The sequence below is a fragment of the Oculina patagonica genome, chromosome 1 (assembly GCF_052425735.1).
Source record: "Oculina patagonica isolate OP01 chromosome 1, crgOcupat, whole genome shotgun sequence".
Lineage (NCBI taxonomy): Eukaryota > Metazoa > Cnidaria > Anthozoa > Scleractinia > Oculinidae > Oculina > Oculina patagonica.
The window spans coordinates 8,073,193-8,091,648 of record NC_135758.1 but is presented as its reverse complement, the minus strand read 5'-3'; the positions used below and the strand labels follow the sequence as shown (position 1 = coordinate 8,091,648).

Sequence of the window (18,456 nt, the reverse complement as noted above, 5' to 3'; positions counted from 1 at the left end):
GTGTGTTGGAAGATAGACACCTTTTTTATTGACATTTGAACATTAACAGAACATTGCGAAAAGAAATATACGTTACAATTGAAAACATGCGTTACAAATATTTTTACAAATATGCTTACAGATATGCTTATTTTACATGTGAAAAGAAAAATAAATAAATTATAATATGTAGGAAAAAAAGAGAGGGATGAAGCAGACGTGACGTGCGCAAAATGACGTGCTCAGATTGTATAATTATACACAAAGTGTGGTCCATTTCGATGTATAATTCATGAGCGGGAAGATAGATACCTGCTTTTAATTTCATTTCTGTTATTATGCACTCAACAACTTCCTATTCGAAATCGAAACGCGCGCAATGGTTAGAACGTTTGATGCGTCATTGTTATTTTGAAGGAAAAATCCCTTATTACCCGGATCAGTTAAATCCACTTATTTTTCCGCCGCAAAATTTAAATCTAAGAAGCATCGCAATTGCCATTTCCGGCCAAAAATGTCAAGAGATCGTATATGATTATTTCTGAATTCATATGGAAGGACAAAAACAAAGTGAAAGATCATGTTCTTTGAATAATATAATAGTGAAGAGGGCGGAATAAAAGTTTAAATCACATTCAAGCACATTTTTTCTGAAACGTTATCTGACCCTGATGATGTCGACGGGAAACATGTAAAGCTCTTGACTTTTTTCTTCATTCGTTTGGAGGCCACATAAATGCACGTCTGACACAATTACTTTAGAAAATAGCTGTCACACCATTTTATTACAAATGTCTAATGTTATGGTTAAAATTAGATGAGAAAGGCCTAAAAATTATGAGAATTTATGAGATTTCCAGTAGGGCTTAGAGAATTTTTTTGAGGGGGTAGGCGGGGTACAAGTCTGATAGTTTCTAACTGGTTGCTGAGATCTTCTCTAAGAGCTGCAAATTTTGTTCTGATTCAGCTGATTTCTGAGAAATGAGCTATATTGTTTTTACCGACAGCTGAAAAATCGCTAAAAATTGAACTGATAACTGAGTTTTTATTATTTTCTCAAAGTACAACTTTTCTTCTTATTCAGCAGATATGTTTGACATGATAAACATGGAGGAAGTCATTCAAGCCATCTCTATTTGCCTCATTGTCGTCGACTTCCTTCTCAATACCTCTCGTGTTCCAAAGGCCATCGAGTTACTCAAGGAATGTTTGATCATCCTTGACAACATAGCGGTCATGAAAGAAGTATTCGAAAAGTTAACCAAAATTATATTTTTCAAAATGTTCGAAGCGTACTGTTTGGTCAATGATTACACGAGTGCGTTAAAATACGGCAGAAAACTTCTTGACATATACCACAAAAGAGGTGAAAAAGTAATAGAAAGTAGGCTAAGCTTAAAACTGGCTAACTTATGTCAGGAGCAAAGTAAATACTTAGAAGCAAAAGAACTCTGCGAGAAAGCGTTAGCAATCAATGCAGAAATTGGTGATCGTGAAGTAGAAGCCTCAGCTTACGGAAAACTAGGAAACGTGTTTCAATATCTTGGAGAATATGTAAAGGCTAAAGACTATCTTGAAAGAGCAATTGACATCACCAAGACAGTTGGCGACAGAGGACAAGAAGCTTCATGTTATGTAATGCTAGGAAATGTGTTTTATGCCGTAGGTGAAAATTACAAGGCTAAAGAACACATGGAAAAGGCCCTTTTGATTATGAACGAAATCGGTGATAAGAGAGGGGAAGCTTCTTGTTATGGAAACCTAGGTGTTCTTTACCTAACTTTTGGTGAATATTTAAAAAGTGTGGCACATCTCAAGAAAGCACTTGCAATGAGAATTAAAATTGGTGACAGAAAAGGTGAAGCAACAGATAACGGTAACCTGGGAAATGTGTTTTACTCCCTTGGTGAATATGGCAAGGCTAAAATATATCTTGAGAAAGCAATTGCTATCAAAAAAGAAATTGGTTACAGCATAGGAGAAGCAGAAGTTTACGGAACCTTAGGAAAAGTGTTTCTCGGACTTAGTGAATATGTCAAGGGTAAAGCTTATCACGAAAAAGAGCTTGCAATTAGTCAAGCGTCTGGCGACAGAAATGGTGAGGCCACAGCTTACGGAAATCTAGGAGCGGCTTTTACATATCTTGGTGAGTATGTCAAGGCTGAAGAGCATCTCAAGAATGCACTTGCCATCAATAAAAAAATTGGAGACAGAAACGGAGAGGGAATTGTTTACGGAAATTTAGGGGTTGTATTTCTCTTCCTGGGCAAATACGCGACGGCTAAAGATTATTTTGAGAAAGCACTTGCGATCAACAAAGAAACTGGTTACAGAAAAGGAGAAGCCGGAACTTACGGAAACCTTGGACATGTGTTTTTCGCTATTGGTGATTATGTTAAGGCTGAAGAATATTACGAGAAAGCACTTGTGATCAGAAAAGAAATCGGTGACAAAGAAGGAGAAGCATTAGATTACGGAAATTTAGGAGATGTGTTTATGTCTACCGGTGAATATGTCAAAACTGAAGCTTATCTTGAGAAAGCATTGGCATTAAACCAAGAGACTGGAAACGTTGAAAACCAATCTGCGTCCCTTTGCAGGCTTGCAAAGCTGAAATTTTTCCAAGGAATAACTCAAGAAGCGTTTTCGTATCTCCATTCAAGTATCCGCAAGTGTGAGGAAATGCGAGGGTTTCTTGGAGACAACGATCAATTTAAGATAAACTTTTCAGAAGGACATGTTTTCCCCTACTGGATGCTAAGTGCAATGTTTTGTGCTTCTCGAAATCCGAACGAAGCTCTCTTTGTTGCAGAACTTGGACGGGCCAGAGCTCTGGCAGATTTAATGTCAGCTCAATACTCTGTGAAGAATCAAGTCTCAGGCAATCCGCAATCGCGGGCTGATATCGAACAGATCATGAAGAAGGAAAGCAGATGCACTTGTCTATACATCTCTTATTCTTTCGAAGATTTATTATTGTGGGTTTTAAATAGAAGTGGTGTCATGCATTTCCGACAAATGAAAATAAATGATAACACTGCAAGCCGTGTACTACAGCAAGTTAGAAGTTTGAATGACTTTTTTGCGGAAAACTTTCGACGATTTGGTATTTTATCAGAGGAGCATTGTGAAGATCGCTCTTTGCACGATAACCAACTCAAGTCAACTCAGAAAGGCAGTCCCGCATCCTTCCGAATTGTGGAAGAGGAAGAAGAAAACAAAAATCCCGAACCAAACATATCTTTATATTACAAAATGGTCATCGCTCCCGTAGCCGACTTACTCGAGGAACCCGAGATCATCATTGTTCCTGATCGCTCACTGTACAAAGTTCCATTTGCAGCGTTACCAGATAAGAGAGGGAAATTCTTATCCGAGACTTTCAGGATCCGCATCATTCCTTCTTTGACGACTCTCAAGCTCATTCAGGACAGTCCAGCAGACTATCACAGTCAGACTGGTGCACTGATAGTGGGAGATCCTGATGTTGGTTTAGTGCGTTACAAAGGCAAGAAAAAGAACATATCAAGACTACCATGTGCAGGGAATGAAGCAGCCATGATTGGACGACTGCTGGGTGTTCAGCCTTTGTTAGGAGAGCAAGCAACTAAGCAGGTGGTACTTGACAGGATAAATTCAGTAAGCCTTGTACATTTTGCTGCACATGGTGATGCCGAAAGAGGAGAAATTGCCCTTTCCCCTCCTCGCCCCATCACCAAAATTCCTGTCGAAGAAGAATACCTGTTGACAATGGCTGACATTTCACGAGTTCAACTGCGAGCCAAGCTTGTGGTACTTAGCTGTTGCCACAGTGGCCAAGGAGAGACAAAAGTTGAAGGAGTTGTTGGAATCGCTCGAGCGTTCTTGGGTTCCGGTGCACGTTCAGTGTTGGTGGCACTGTGGGCCCTTGAAGACAGTGCAACAGAGCAGTTGATGAATAATTTCTACGGTCACCTTGTTCGTGGGGAAAGCGCAAGTGAATCTCTTCACGAGGCCATGAAGTGGATGAGAGCTAACGGCTACAATCACGTAAGACAGTGGGCACCATTTATGCTGATTGGAGATAACGTGACGTTTGATTTTGGAAAATAAATTGGTAGGTTTGATTTACTTAAAAGACGTAGTTACTATGTAATCATCTTTCAGGTGTTGTTGTAGTTTTTAAATCAAACTATTAAGATATACATTTTGTGGTTGCAATAGTTTTAGTTTTTACTCTTTTCGTTTAATTGACTGTGTTGTGACAGTCTGTTGTACTAAAGAAAATTATTGCATTAAGCTGAGACTGACTTTGTTGCCATCATTATATTATAGGTATCATAACACGTACGGAAGACCTGATCAATGTACCATAGATCTCTGTAATTAGTAAGAAGTTATGACCTGGATTGGGAAACTTGATGCAAGTGCCAAGTTTTAACAGTGCACATGACATTTGTTTTTTTTTTATTATTTGCCTGATCGAATCTACTTGGTATCCTGGTTTGAACATCGAAAACACAAATTCGAAAATTATTTTCTTCACCACGTTTTAGCTGTCCAAAAACGTGAAATTTCACTTTCGCTTAAGGCACGACAAAACAAACTATGCTCCTTGCTTTCAGTGTCATTCGCGGAGTCTATCCCTCTTTTGTTGTTTTGTTCTAGAAAAAAAATGAAAATGAAAAAACAATCGTGGCATTGCAAACTCTCTCGAATCCCGTTCTGTTTGGTTCTCGAGGACGTTCCGCCACAAGCCCTCCACTTCGCGAGATTTTAGACCTAACCGGAAGAAAACTTTAACGTTTCGCGGTGAAGAATAATTTATTTCATTCTTTTGTTTGATTGTTTCGTTGTTCACACCAAGATCCCCTTAAGCGCGATGTCCTCAACAAGTTGAGGTGTACTTGTATATAATTTTCTAGCGTCTAAAACAATTTTATTTTACGTTGTCCTCAACAAGTTGTCGAGTTGAAAATTTATCAGACTAACCGCTCCTTATCAGCGTAAAGCTACGTCAACTATGACAATAATTGGCTATTGTATGATTTTGTCTTTCGTTATACCCATGTCAGTAGAGAATGGATCACTCCAAAAGGAACTTTTTGGAGATAAAGGCTGAGAGTTCTCACAAAAGAGGTGCTTTAATTGCATAAAAACAGTTTTTCTAGTAATTTATTCCAGTATTGGTTTGTTCATCAAATCGCACTTTAGAAAAAAAGAAATACCGCAGAAATGTATGATGTACATGACTAATTTTAAATGGTATTGAATAATAATTTTAAGCATACTCTGTGAGTTTCTCGCGTTAATGATTGGTGAACCTTTATTGGCCTTATATATTAAACGCTCTGTTTCTCTATTTAAGCCTCTCTCTGCAATTTCAATTATATTAATACAACAATTTCAATTACCCTCCTAATCTAAAGGCAATAGTTAGTAATACACGATTGTAAGTAGTATAATGTACATAATGAACTGCCCTGTCGTACACACTAAACAAACAGGAGCAGGTTTCACAACGGTCAAACGCAAAATCCAGCGCCATTTTCAGTTTCCGGTGCCTCGATGTTTGTGGAGTTCGAAGCGAAAATCTGCAAGACGTTTGCAAGAAAGCGCTTCTGAAAAGAATAAACCAAATTACAAGTCGATAAACTAGTGCATAGGCAGCGTACAAAACTTAACTTTTCAGTAACTGTAAGAACTTTCGGCTTGAAAGTGGGAAATTTTCGAAATTTGAGAAGTTTATCAGCAGCAGTTTTAGCGGGAACTGGGCACGCGCTGCGTTTGATCGCTGTGGATGGAGCCAGTACTTTGTGAGTATTTATTATATGTCTACAATAGTACGCGCGCTCTGATTGGCTGCTGAGCGGGCATTATTTTCTTGTAATGACCGGGCATTATGAAACTTTTTCTCGGCTCGACGATTTTTTGAGTTTTGAGTAAAAGCTACTAGCGAAGGGGTAAAAAAACAACAAAAAATGCCGACAAAATATAACTATCTTTTCAATAACTTAAAGAAAAATATAAGCATACCGATACTTCTTTAGTATGAGCGACGAAGAGAGCCACAGAGAGCGAGAGCGAGTTTTACCTCCAGTGTTTTTTCCCTTGATTATACTCTTCTTTTGAATAGTGCTTAAAGGCCATATAATAAATAACTTATTAACCTCGTCCGTTCGGCCATTACAGGGGAATCTCAGACCTCGACCTTGCCTCGCTGTCGCTCGGTCAATACATCACGGCCTCGGTCTGAGATTCCCCTGTAATGACCTCACTCTCGGTTAATAAGTAGTATATATTGCTTAATTTTTAAAAAATAAACTAGTTGGCAGCACTCTGCTAACGATATTTTCTTTGTAAAAGAAAGGAATTTACTTAGCCTTCATAATTAGTTGCCGATGCAACCTACATTATAAATTATCTCGACTGTAAAAATAAAGCAAGGTTTATATTAATAAAATCAAGACGAATCTGTATCTTATTTACATTATTTGTTATCAGTTTTTCATGGGTTTGATACCAATGATAATTACCTACATAAAGGTCCATAAATCGAAAACCGATTTTTTTTTCCGAAATGGACTTCGTGTACAAAGTAGATGGTTTGAACCAAGGAGTGTCAGTAGTCCATATAGTGTCATTGTCCGGGTGACAATAGTTCGGAAAAGATATGTTGTTGGCGAGTGACGTTTCGACAACCTGAGCGGAAGTCATCTTCAGAGCCAAGTTAAATGTTGTTGTCAGTCGCTGATGTTATAAAGTCTGGTCCTTTGAAGCTGATTGGTCAGTTTTGCCGTGATGTCAGAAGACTCGTGGGCGCTCGAGTCTTACAGCCAATAAGATCACGGCAAAACTGACCGGTCAGCTTCAACGGACCAGACTTTATAACATCAGCGACGACATTAGCTTGACTCTGAAGATGACTTCCATAAGTTTTACAAACGTAGTCACCAACAACAGTTCTTTTCAGAACTACTCTCACCTGGACGACACATATATGGACAATACAGCGTGTACTCTAGCTCTAGTAACCATCTTTAAAAATTCACATTTGTTTAATGCACAACTATTGATGTAAAGGATGAATTTTAGATCCTAATGTTAACAGATGTCATTATCTTGTCAGATGAATTAATCAATACAGGCTAGACTCTGTCAACATACATGTAAAAAGACAATGTTCAAAACATTCTCTCTATAGATAGTACCTATTTATCTATCATTAACGCCATTAAACCTGTTGGAAAGTTGGTGACCAGTCACTGGCACATGTAAGAGATTCTTCTCCGATTTTCTCAGTGCATCGTTAACTCTTGGAGACCGTTCACCATTTTGCCGAGAAAATGATTTTCTTGACACGTAACTTTCCTTGACCAAGGGATGTTTGGGAATTTGCGCGTTCAAATTACCTTTCTTAGAACTTGAATATTTTGTCCTTCTTGACAATTCTTGCATACTTTCGTCACCGTTCACTTGGCTTTGTTCTGAAATGGTACTTATTTCTGCATAAAACAATTTGGATTCTTTTCTTCCAGTCATTGGAAAATATCCACCATAAACGTGAGAGCCATTCAACTTTTGAGGGTTGAACCCCGACTGTTGCACTTGTTGTAGAGAGTTGTTCACCATGTAAAATGTCGGTAGCGCTCGTGATCGGTTAGTGTAGCTCATCTTTGGTACCATAGCTGATGACCTGGGAGAGGCCGGACTGTTTTGTTCCTTTGTTCCTTGAGTTGGGACCGCCCTCAGGTAATTACTAAGAGAAAGGTTGCTGATTTCTCTCTTTAAATGAAAGTCAGGCTGACTTTGTCTAATAGAGCCAGAGCTCACTGGGGACTTTTCACACCTGACCGCTTCAGCTGATGCAATTATATTTGGATGCTGTGCAGAATCTCTACTGTCTTTTTCTCCATACACGTCGATGGTATGTTTTTCTACACCAAGATTTGATTCAGTCGAGTTGTTTTCCAGCTCTTCTGATGGCTTACTAATGTCTTTTATCGCTGCCTTGATTTCATCTCCAGGGTTCTTAGCTGGTGGCTTTTCTTTCTTGTCAGCTTTCCGTTTCAAATCAGATTCGACATCGACAGGATCATCAAATGCACCAAATGGAATTATAAACACTTGCCTCGGCTCTGTCATTTTCTTGCTATTCTCATCTTAATTACCATTTCCAGCTTTGTTTGTCTTATGCTTCCCTTCAGTTTTTCCAATAACAGGAAGCTTAATAAAAGGCTCAGTGTCGTTGGTGACAGCAGCTGAACTTCTGTGATCACCATGTGAAAAAAATGAGCTGCCCGTCAGCAACGCAGGGAACACATTTTCGAAATTCAAAACAAAGTCCTTTCCTTTGCACTGAGTGTTAAACTGGTGAACTTTGTCGATGGGATCAAAGAATGAATCCCCGACTTGTCCTCCAGAAACGGCCAAAGGTTCCTTAGTTAATCTGCAGCCACCATTCTCCTGAAGCCGTTGAAAAGTCTCTGTTGTCAGTTTCTCACTAAACCCTTTACAAATCTTTCCTGGTAGATGTCTAGTTTATTTGATGTGTCTACAGGTGGCTGTCTTGCTTTTTTTGTCCTTGCTTGCAGATCTCATTCGTAGGCTGCCCAAATTGTGGATGGATGCTTGTGGTGTTTCTTTGGGTTAGCTCGAAACACCTGAGTGATGAGGCTGGCGCTCGTCTCGCCTGTTCAAAGGAATACAAAACTTGGATTTCCATCTCTTTGAAATGGCCTTTTTCCTCGACTTTCTTGACTTAAAACTGTTGATTCGCATTAATTGACACCGCACAGCATCAAAGTATATGTTGCCTCCATACCTTTCCAAAGCTATAGAGAAACACCAACAAATATGAGCAAAATTTCGGTAAACACACAAACCTTACAAACTCTCACTTGTACGTTTAGAGTCACTTTCTATGTGTTGCACGACATGAATTTAGCATGAAAAGAACATACATCCCTCTCTTGAGTAAGGTAGGCACGGTGGCCTAATGGTTAGTGCGCTGGGGCCCGTTTCCCGAAGGTCCCGAAAAGTTTTCGCACCCGGAAAGCCATAGAAATATCTTAAACCTTATGGTTGCAAAGCTGTTTTATTCCATGATATTTTTAATATGAACAGAGGTTCCCTTCATACAAAGTTTCAGGCCTATACACTTCTCCTTTTTTTTAAGATACAGAAAAATGACTTTGCGGGCCCGAAACGTTTTCGGGGCTTTCGAGAAAAGGGCCCCTGGTCTCTGGATCGAGCACTCTGGTTCAAGCCCTGGCCGGGCACTGCATTGTGTTTTTGGATAAGTAATGTTACTCTCACAGTGCCTCTCTCCACCCAGTTGTATAAATGGGTACGGGCGAAAGGCAAGATAAATATTTTTTCAAGTATTTGTACCCTCAAAAGGCCCTTCCATCAAAGAAGAACAGTTTCATACGGAAGTTGTTATGTCGAAAGCACCCTAGCGCTATTTCTATGGGAATCGAGCCGCCCTGGGAAAGAATTGTCGGCTGGCGAAGTCCCAGAGTTCCGCTTACCCAGAGATTCAGAGAAGTTCTTCGAGTTGCGGAGTTAACACAATGCCTTTTGCTTCCCTTGTTTGGTGGGTAAAGGGAAAATTACTCAATACACAGAGATCAAGCGATTTTAAATAGTTCTTCATTCTGTTTTTGTCAGATTCTTTTTAATCCAGTATGAGTTAAAAATATCAGTGCGTTTACATGGCTCAAAAAGATTTTTCAAGTTGTCATGGCACATAAAAACATCGAGAGAAAGTCAACTCGATTTCTGACAGAAGTAGGTATAACGAGGCAGAGTTCTTATTCTAAAGAGTGGATTAGCTTAACCTAAGTTTATATAGTTCAGCACCAAAACTGAGGCGAGCATTTATCGTTGGTCACTTTTGCTAATTGTAAAAAAGTGTTACTGAAAGAGAACTTTGTAAACGCCACCAGAGTGGAACAAGAAAATTATTGTGTGGAGACGATGTTAGTATCAAATTAAAAACACCAATTAGCTGAGCACCGGTAGGGCTGTTTACAAGTTGATAGGCAACTTTTTGGCAACTTTTCATATTTTGAGCAACTTTTCTTCCCCTTCCCTTTAGGGCAACGTTTTGCCTTCTGAGCAATTTCTAGATCGAAGATTTCCAAAGATTGTCCGAGTGTTGTTCGAAAATTCCAACATTCACGACGTTATTATGATTCATTGCAGTTGGTTATGACAACTAAAATGTTAGTAGACATTCTTATCTTACCAACACGTCACGCTTACAGGTTTGTAGTTATATATTCAAATTCCATGAAAATATTTTAATACAAGACTATTTCGGTCACATAAAAGTAATAAAATTAAGTCGTAATGACGGGAAATTTCGTCGTTATTATGCCACCAACAAATCTATAGGCTTTTAAGTAACAGGGGACGAGCCTCCGAAGCATGTTTTTTTTGAGTGGAATATTCAGCAGCCTGAAAATGAATTTTAATTTAATCACATGGATAGCATTTAGACATAGCTATACCAGCATTTGCCTTAAACTAATTTCATGCTATCTCCTCGGCACGCACGTGCCATTTTAAAATCAATTAAATTCAAAATCCACCACTTAAAGATGTACTCCTTGTGACTCTTGGGCCGTCTGGCATGTCTAAACACATATGACTATTGTTGTTTTAATCGTTTTCTTTATGCGCCGAATCGATTTAAAAAAACGCAGTGCGTGTATTAATTAATGATTACACACATAATGATTACAGACATAATCAAAACTGTAACAAAATTCGCGAACGTGATTGGTTATCAGCAGCCCGATTTGAGCACTAATAGGACAGTGTACGCGTCATGCTTGTAATTGGACAGTGTAATAGGACAGCTTACGCGTCATGCCTGTGTAATTGGGCAGTATGCGTCATTTTGCGCGCGCTGTTGTTGTGCATTTGTTGAGTTACAGTATTCATAAAGATTATTCAACCGAAGTTTAGTTTCTTTCTCAAATTTGTCATAGTTTTGATTAATTGGTAACAGGACTTCGTGTCGTCCAATTCTGTCTGTAATCATACTCGTGATTAAAGAAATCGGATTCCCGCTTCACGGTCGTCCGATTTTGTTAATCACTCGTATGATTACAGACCGAATTGGACTCCACTCAGTCCTATTACCATTATTAATTCAGTGCCAAATACGTCGTTTATTTAACCAATCAGCATGCAAGGTGTTTTTTTGTGATTTTATTAGAAATTAGATGAAGCTCATTCTTTTATCATTTCATATTAGACAAATTTTTTCTCCTTTTTTTCAGATAGAGTGGAACCACGATATAAATCCTGGATATAACGATATTCCCGGAATAACGATGAAAATTTTATGTCCCGGAAAAAGTTACAGTAAAATGTATGGGACAGAACCCCGATATAACGATCCTCGATATAACGATATTCCCGATATAACGATGAGAATTTAGCGAAACAAACGTAAAATCTTCCCCGATATAACGATATTATCAGTACACAGTCACAATTTAAGTAAAACATTGAATTTAATCCAATAACATAACAGTAATCGAGTAATCTCAAACGTTTCTGACAACATTTCTGTACGATGATATCCAAAAATGATACTGTATTCTATGCCTCGTTATCCAGTAAAAAAGTATATGTTAGATTTCGGTTAGTTTACGGCCATATCGTTATATCGGGAATTTCGATATAACGATTCCTCGATATTTAACAATTATTCTATGAGCCCGCGTTTGACACGAGGTGGCAAATAGCCAACGAGGCGCTTCGCGCCTCGTTGGCTATAACGACTCGTATCCAACAAGGGCGAATAGAATAATTGTTTTATTAAATTCTTCTTTAAGTTTAATCGACAGGACATTTCAGTTTGATGTAAACGAAGTGATAGTATGAGGAGACGGGAAAATTTGTGGCGTGGTGTTCACTTCTTGAGTTGAATGAAACACACGAGGAAAGCGAGCGAGATAGTTTTCTTCCCAAGATTTTCATCCAATAATCTCCTCTAAAGTCGTCTATATATCCTGGAAATTGTGACAACAGTTAAGATTTACGGGATGATCCGAAGCAAAAGCTTTTCTGGAAACTACACGTCTTGTGCAAGTAGAACGAAGCAAGTGTTTACATTGTACTTGTAATTTACGGCTCCACGGCTGTCATCAAGACTGCTATATTATTTGAAGCGAAATTGAGCTCAAAGTGGAAAGATTTATTGAAGTTTAAAAGGACAAGACCAAGATTAAAAGATAACAAACTTTACAGAAGTGCTGAGCCTAAAATTATGACGTACAATAAATGAAACTGTGTCAGTTTGCCGTTCTTTCGTTAATTATTTGCTGCTTTTCTACTTTATTCACTTGCGTTGTGCGTTTACAAGTATTTTTAATTAAACTTTTCGCATCAATCCTTTTGTTTTGCGTAGTTATTTTTACTATGGCATTTCTGTGGTTTTTGTAGGCACCGCTGATTATTTCTTGCTCATAAAACTTGCGAAATTTGCTGTTTTCAACCATTTTTCTGATGGAACTGTCGCTTCCCGTAGAAAAATTTTACGCTGAGCGGCACTTGCCGCACTCATTTCCCATATAAGGTCAAACATAGGTATACGAGCTGATAACCGGAATTCAGTGAACCAATCAGAAAGCTAGAAATGCAATATCCGAGGTTGAGAATTTAAACGATATAATTTTACTGCTCCCTTGGCATATCGTTATATCGAGGTTCCACTTTATCAGCGTGCATTTATTGATCACCTCCCGTTCTAGAAGAGTGATTGCGAAAAAAAAAAAAAAAAAAAAAAAAAAAAAAAAAAAAACAATAAGACGTCAAGAACAATGTATACCAATTTTATTTAAAAAAATCAGTTCCAATAACGTTCCTGAATACAATAAATCAAAAAACCCTTTACCAGTTTTTGAAGTACTTGTTACTCGAACAAACGCCAAGCATTCCGTATACAATTTTGCCCCTTAAGGGCCTGATTACATGAGCCGGGCTGGCTCGGTTTGCCGAGATGACTTTCAGCCCGGTATTACATGAGCCCGGTTTGCCGAGATGACTTTCAGCCCGGTTTTAGCATAAATGATCAGAGCACGAATGATCTTAATCACCTTTTTCCAGCAATAAAAAAAATTATTTGGTGGTTAATTTTTTGCACTTATGCATCTGGATGGGTTACTTTACCTCTACATCCTATTTAGAAGGAGTTGCATTGATTTTTTCGTCGGATATTGTACTCAGAAGAGAAATTTAATGCTGGCCCGCTTAGCCGGGCTGGCCCGGTGAACGCGATTACATGGAAAATTTTCATCCCGGCTAACCGAGATCCCGGCATCGCGATACCGGGATCTCGGCTAACCGGGCTGGCCCGGTTGTCATGTAATCGCGAAGTTGATTTTTGTTGCGTTTAACAGACGTTCCGAGATCTCGGCAAACCGAGCCAGCCCGGCTAGCCGGGCCAGCCCGGCTCATGTAATCAGGCCCTAAATCAGTCCCTAATGCATTGCTGACGTCAGCGTTATTCTTATGAATAACCGACGGATTACTGGGACCGTGGAACTTCCTCGATCATCAAGCGGGACACTGAATTCCAGCCTGTATCACCGTTAGAGTTTCCATATCCAGGACAGTTCCCAATGTTGATACCAACACGGATTTTTCCCTTGTGAATGTTGTCGCAGTAGCCTTCTATTGATCCGAGTTTGTGGGTTTCTTGTTTATCGCTTGGCATATACCAAACGACCTCAATGGGCATAGGACCGCTGCATTCGGCTCCATTGAAGCTGATGAACCATCGCTTACAGCAGTTGTCGCAATTCAAATAAAAGGTGCCTTGGTAAACCACACGGAGAGCGGAATCACTCTTCTTCTTTTCGAAAACGCAGTCCTGCAGAAAATAATTAGCGTCATTAATTAGCACGAGTTGATACAAAGGCAATGATGCCTGCATTGTAATTCTCTTACTCCAAATTAAGTGCAACTATGGTACATAGAAATAATTTCTTTTCGACTGTAATATTCATAAATTGTATTACACTCTTAGTTAATTTTGTTGTAAGAAAAATTATCTATCAATTAATGTGTTTACAAAGAAATAGATTTTAAGAGAAGATCAAATCGAGAATGCCAAATATGTATTAACTTCTTTTCCAACAATTAAACCTTACCTTGATAAGACCAATGTCTCGGCTGTCTTCACTCCTCCACGCACACTGTTTCCAGTTTCTGTGGTCAGCGTCTGCACCATTTTGTCCTGCGTCTCCTTTAACACCACGTGACCCAGTTGGACCAGCCACGCCCTTGTCACCTTTTGTGCCATCTCGGCCGTCGCGGCCTGGTAACCCGTTATATCCATTACGGCCAGGGATACCGGATGGTCCTTGCAGACACGTGCCAGGCTGCTGTGCAGTTAAAGAAGGTTAGCGATGTGATCAGTGTAGCTGACATTAGATTACATGTAACTGTACTCAGACCGGGCTTTTTGGGGCTTCTGGGACCGGTTTGGAGGGGGGTGGGTTGAAGGGAGGGCGGGGGGTTTGAGACTTCAGAGGCCCGCCCCCAATAACAACTTTCGTCATGGCAATTACATTAACACAGGATGATGTATACCATAAAGTTTTTTTTCTTAAAATACTAACTCATTACATGTCAAGCGTTCGTCAAATAACAGCAGCAAGATTTAATAGAGGGGAGAGGGCAGAGGAAAGGAATTATCTTTATCACTGTTTATTAGTTAACACCCGTTGTCGGGTTTGAGTGATGTTCAACGAGGCAACACCATTAACAGGCTAAACGGGATTTTTCCTGTTTCCTGCAGTGCGTTTTCTTTCTCATTTTAGTGAACAACGCATGTTTTTCCGTGCGCCTCAAAGCTTAATACTACCTTGGAGTAGAATGTATATGTAGTTACAAAACTCTCTGTTGTTTTCTTCTGTCGAGCACTTTATTCTACGTGTACATGTAAACTCTAAAACTGCGCAATTCGCGAACAACACAAGTCTAAGCAAACAGTCCGGCTTTTTTTTTTCCCGCAAATTCCTTGCAATGGATCATTACGAATTACATCACTGGACCAAAACGTTTCTTTAAGTGATATTTTCTCATCCCACCAATTTCGCACAGAAAATGTGGCAAAAACTGTAACGCAAACCAATGTTAAGCTTAGGTAAAACTAATCTTTGAGTCACTTATTTCTTTGATCATTCAACGAAGTTTTCTTCCCCATTCGTTCGCTTACGACAATAAGTGTTGAATCTGCTCAAGCCAGTATTTTTTTGTTGAAAGCGATTTTTACAGCAAACATTTTTTAATGTTCAAAACCAAAATCGTCGTTGCTGATCGATAAAATTTAGACCTTTCCTGAATCGAGTCTTTGCTAAGTTCACATAAAACTATCCTTTACTGAACCGTAAAGTTTCGACATTTTTAGAATTCAGACTTTTTAATATTGAGATACTAAATTCTTTTCTTTCACTTCTTACCTTGGATGTGTTGGATGCACTTTCTCCCTCGAACGTGCAAGACAGCAATAACAACAGCGATAGAAAAACGTTAAGCTTCTCCCCTTTCATGTCTGTACGATAATAAAAAGTCTCAGAATTGAGAAGTCTGAATGTTCCTTCTTGCAACAGATTGACGAAGCTCGCTGAAGTTATCGAGAGTGAAAACAAACTGATCATGAATTCTTAGTTTTGGGGTAATACACTATAGTTGTGTCACAAATCGAACTGGTCCTTTTTTCATGTTTCTAATGTAAACTTGCGCTGTCGATTGTCCATGATATGGAGGCCACGTGATTCATTTTCTTGCAATATGATCAGTGAGTGAGAAAAAGGAAAACGCATACCTATCTGAAGGTTTCTTTTTTTGTTTTGAGGTTTTTGTCCTATTGAAATAAAAAGCTCGCAAATAATCCTGCTTTTAATTATTTTAAAAAACGTTGCTTTTTTTAAAGAGTGTGTATTAAATTTATAAGCAGACTATAAAGGTCATAAAGTTACTGATATTATGCCCACTAGCTGCTTCTCATATAACTGAACTGTTAAATTTCTTTTAATGTTACTTGGACCTGGGCTGGCTTCCCGCCTAATTTGTTTTCTTTCAGTTAATTACAAACAAGAAGTAAAAAGAAATATTTTATTTCCTCCGAGGGTAAATTTAAAGCACATTTTAATTCACTCTCGAATATTTACCAGTTGGTATTTTGACGTATACGTAACTGCCTGCTATATTAAACCCAGTATAATTTCAGTTAATTTTCTAAATACTCTCTCTTCAAACGAATTTCAATTCGATTATTTATTTTCTACGTTTTTCACTTCTTTGTTGAATGTATGAGCATTTCTTGTGAGCAGCACAAATCGAACAATAAGCATACAAGGAAACGAAGGAAACGACTGGTTTCTTATACGTACCATTCTTGATGGCCTAGACAATTTAAACTCCAAACGAGGCTGTCTTGTGATTAATTCTTAGCAATGAATATGATGAACGCGAAGGGAAGCATACCATATTTGTTTCTATACTTAATAAAATTACTCCTTACTGTATATTTTTTACAATTTTGTCATTAAACGCGCGTCTTTATCGATATCTCACCAGCAGAAATTGTGGCTGATTTACTATTAAAATAAAGTCACATAAATCATGATTCCTATGACTGTTAAGGTACTGTGTTATGATATTTTAATTCCGAGCTGTTATAGCGGAGCTCCTCAGCGCGCGCCAGCGCGCGGAGCGGAGCACCATGGGTAATGCGGGTACGAGAGAATTGATGTAAACCCAGGAGGCCGAAAAAATTTGGTGCGTACGCCCGACCGACCGCGCGCGCGTACAGACTCTCGGGGAGGGGGAGGGGAGTCCCAAGGCAACCCAAGCAGAGGGGGGAGGGGAGACAATCTTCTGCCTGAGTGAGGTAATCGACTAAGATCTTTGATATTGGACATCCATTTTATGGTCAATTGACAGCTGTCAAAACAACGTATCCGCTGACCAGTATAACATGACCATATCGCGGGCTCAGGTTTAGAACTAGTCAAGGTCGCGTGGTTTTTTGAAGTTGACCGCTGACCAAGTGATAGCATTGCTATTGGTCCGCGGGCGCAAGTACTTTTCCATGGTCAGTCCATTTAGATTTACATGAAGGACAAAGTGAACAACCCGGTCAGTTTGTAAGCTGAACGAAGCACAAGGAGAAACCGAGCAGGAAAAAGAAATGTCTTCGTAAATATTTCTCGGTCTACCCCGTCTAAAGGCTTTACACATCATGGAAGTTATGGCAAACGATAAGGGCTTACGGGGAGATCCGAAAAAATGGCACAGGTGGAGGAGAGCGAGCGAGTTTCTACCGTTTCGGCGGATGACCAGCTCTAGGAAATTAATTGAGCTAAACGCAATTAACTGAAGTGAAGGAAAAAAGAAGTGTCAATAGCTACACGGATGGAAAAGGCTGAAATAGACCTTCGCAGATAATTCAAAGGTCGGTGGTGCTGGAGTAAGTTATAATTTATAGCTTACACATGTACTACGCGGTTGGATAATAATACGAACAAGCAGCTATTTCAAAAAGAAATAGTGTTTCGTTTCCAGATTGCGGAAGGGTGAGAATAGTGTAACACTAAGGAGAGATGGGTTTGTGGTTTACTTTAATTTGGAGAAGGTCCTAGTGTATGTTGAATTTGCCGAATTTATGCACGAGTGAAGAATGAAAAGAAGAACTTCATATTCAGTTTAACACCTACTGTCCATTTTATGTAAAGGAGACATAAACTACGTCCTGCTGCAGTTTGGCTTTCAAGAGTAACACGTAAATATGTCTCTTTATAGAAATAGCATGTGTCTTTCTCTCCAAATTAAGTTAAGTGAAAGGAGCTTGTCTTTATCGTTTTTACTCATCCAGTGAAAATTAAAATGATTTTTTTTATTTCTGCCGAACACTTTTTGCTTAAAAATGGCACATGATAGCATGACTTTGAATGTTACATGAATGCAAAAATAACTTACAGAAAATATTTAAATATATTCCTATCAATGTGGGGAATGGTTTATTTTTTAAAACAAACAAATCAGTTCCATAAATAAAGTGTTTTGTGACTACTGATCTCTGATAAAATGCAAAACAACACTTTAATCGTTATTATCAGTGTTACACTGACAACAGAAGCAACTTGGCTGTGTCTTATTAGCTCTTATTCCGTGGAGATAATTTTATATTTGCCGGGAGAGCGTGCAGCGCGGATCGACCAAAATATAATCCTGGTATGACTACATATAACATATAACATAAAACTTTCTTTAAACTTGAATTTGATTAATTAAAAATCCCGGTTAAAAATCTGTGTATGGTAGCTTTTTACATTAATTTGCCCTGGTTGTTTACGTGTCTTTGTAAAGTGACAACAGGCATTTGATTTTGAAGAAATGGCTTCGAAACAGTGCATTTGTGCTTATCTCTTTTCTTGTCGACCAGGGTTTTGGTTTGTCTAGAATATG

General features: G+C 38.9%; 2 protein-coding genes and 1 pseudogene across 2 annotated transcripts; 1 reads left to right on the top strand and 2 right to left on the bottom strand.

Annotated features, from left to right (window-relative positions):
• Positions 1-1,086: 1,086 nt before the first annotated feature.
• Positions 1,087-4,071, top strand: LOC144636381 (uncharacterized). The gene has a single exon (XM_078495581.1). It carries the CDS (start codon positions 1,087-1,089, stop codon positions 4,069-4,071), a length of 2,985 nt encoding a protein of 994 aa, XP_078351707.1.
• Positions 4,072-6,202: 2,131 nt separating this feature from the next.
• LOC144636372 (uncharacterized) lies at positions 6,203-9,370 on the bottom strand (annotated as a pseudogene).
• Positions 9,371-13,451: 4,081 nt separating this feature from the next.
• Positions 13,452-15,563, bottom strand: LOC144655064 (collagen triple helix repeat-containing protein 1-like). The gene is made up of 3 exons (XM_078515286.1): positions 15,447-15,563; positions 14,133-14,366; positions 13,452-13,852 (listed from the first exon to the last, which is right to left on the bottom strand). Exons 1-3 carry the CDS (start codon positions 15,534-15,536, stop codon positions 13,508-13,510), a joined length of 669 nt encoding a protein of 222 aa, XP_078371412.1. The 5' UTR covers positions 15,537-15,563; the 3' UTR covers positions 13,452-13,507.
• Positions 15,564-18,456: the final 2,893 nt, after the last annotated feature.

What these genes read in the sequence shown, in the direction of transcription:
- LOC144636381 (XM_078495581.1), top strand. Translation starts at nt 1,087, where the DNA reads ATGGAGGAAGTCATTCAAGCCATCTCTATTTGCCTCATTGTCGTCGAC.
- LOC144655064 (XM_078515286.1), bottom strand. Translation starts at nt 15,536, where the DNA reads ATGAAAGGGGAGAAGCTTAACGTTTTTCTATCGCTGTTGTTATTGCTG. An exon ending in GTGCATCCAACACATCCAAG is followed by an intron (nt 14,367 to 15,446) that starts GTAAGAAGTGAA and finishes TTAACTGCACAG; the next exon opens with CAGCCTGGCACGTGTCTGCA. An exon ending in GAGACATTGGTCTTATCAAG is followed by an intron (nt 13,853 to 14,132) that starts GTAAGGTTTAAT and finishes TATTTTCTGCAG; the next exon opens with GACTGCGTTTTCGAAAAGAA.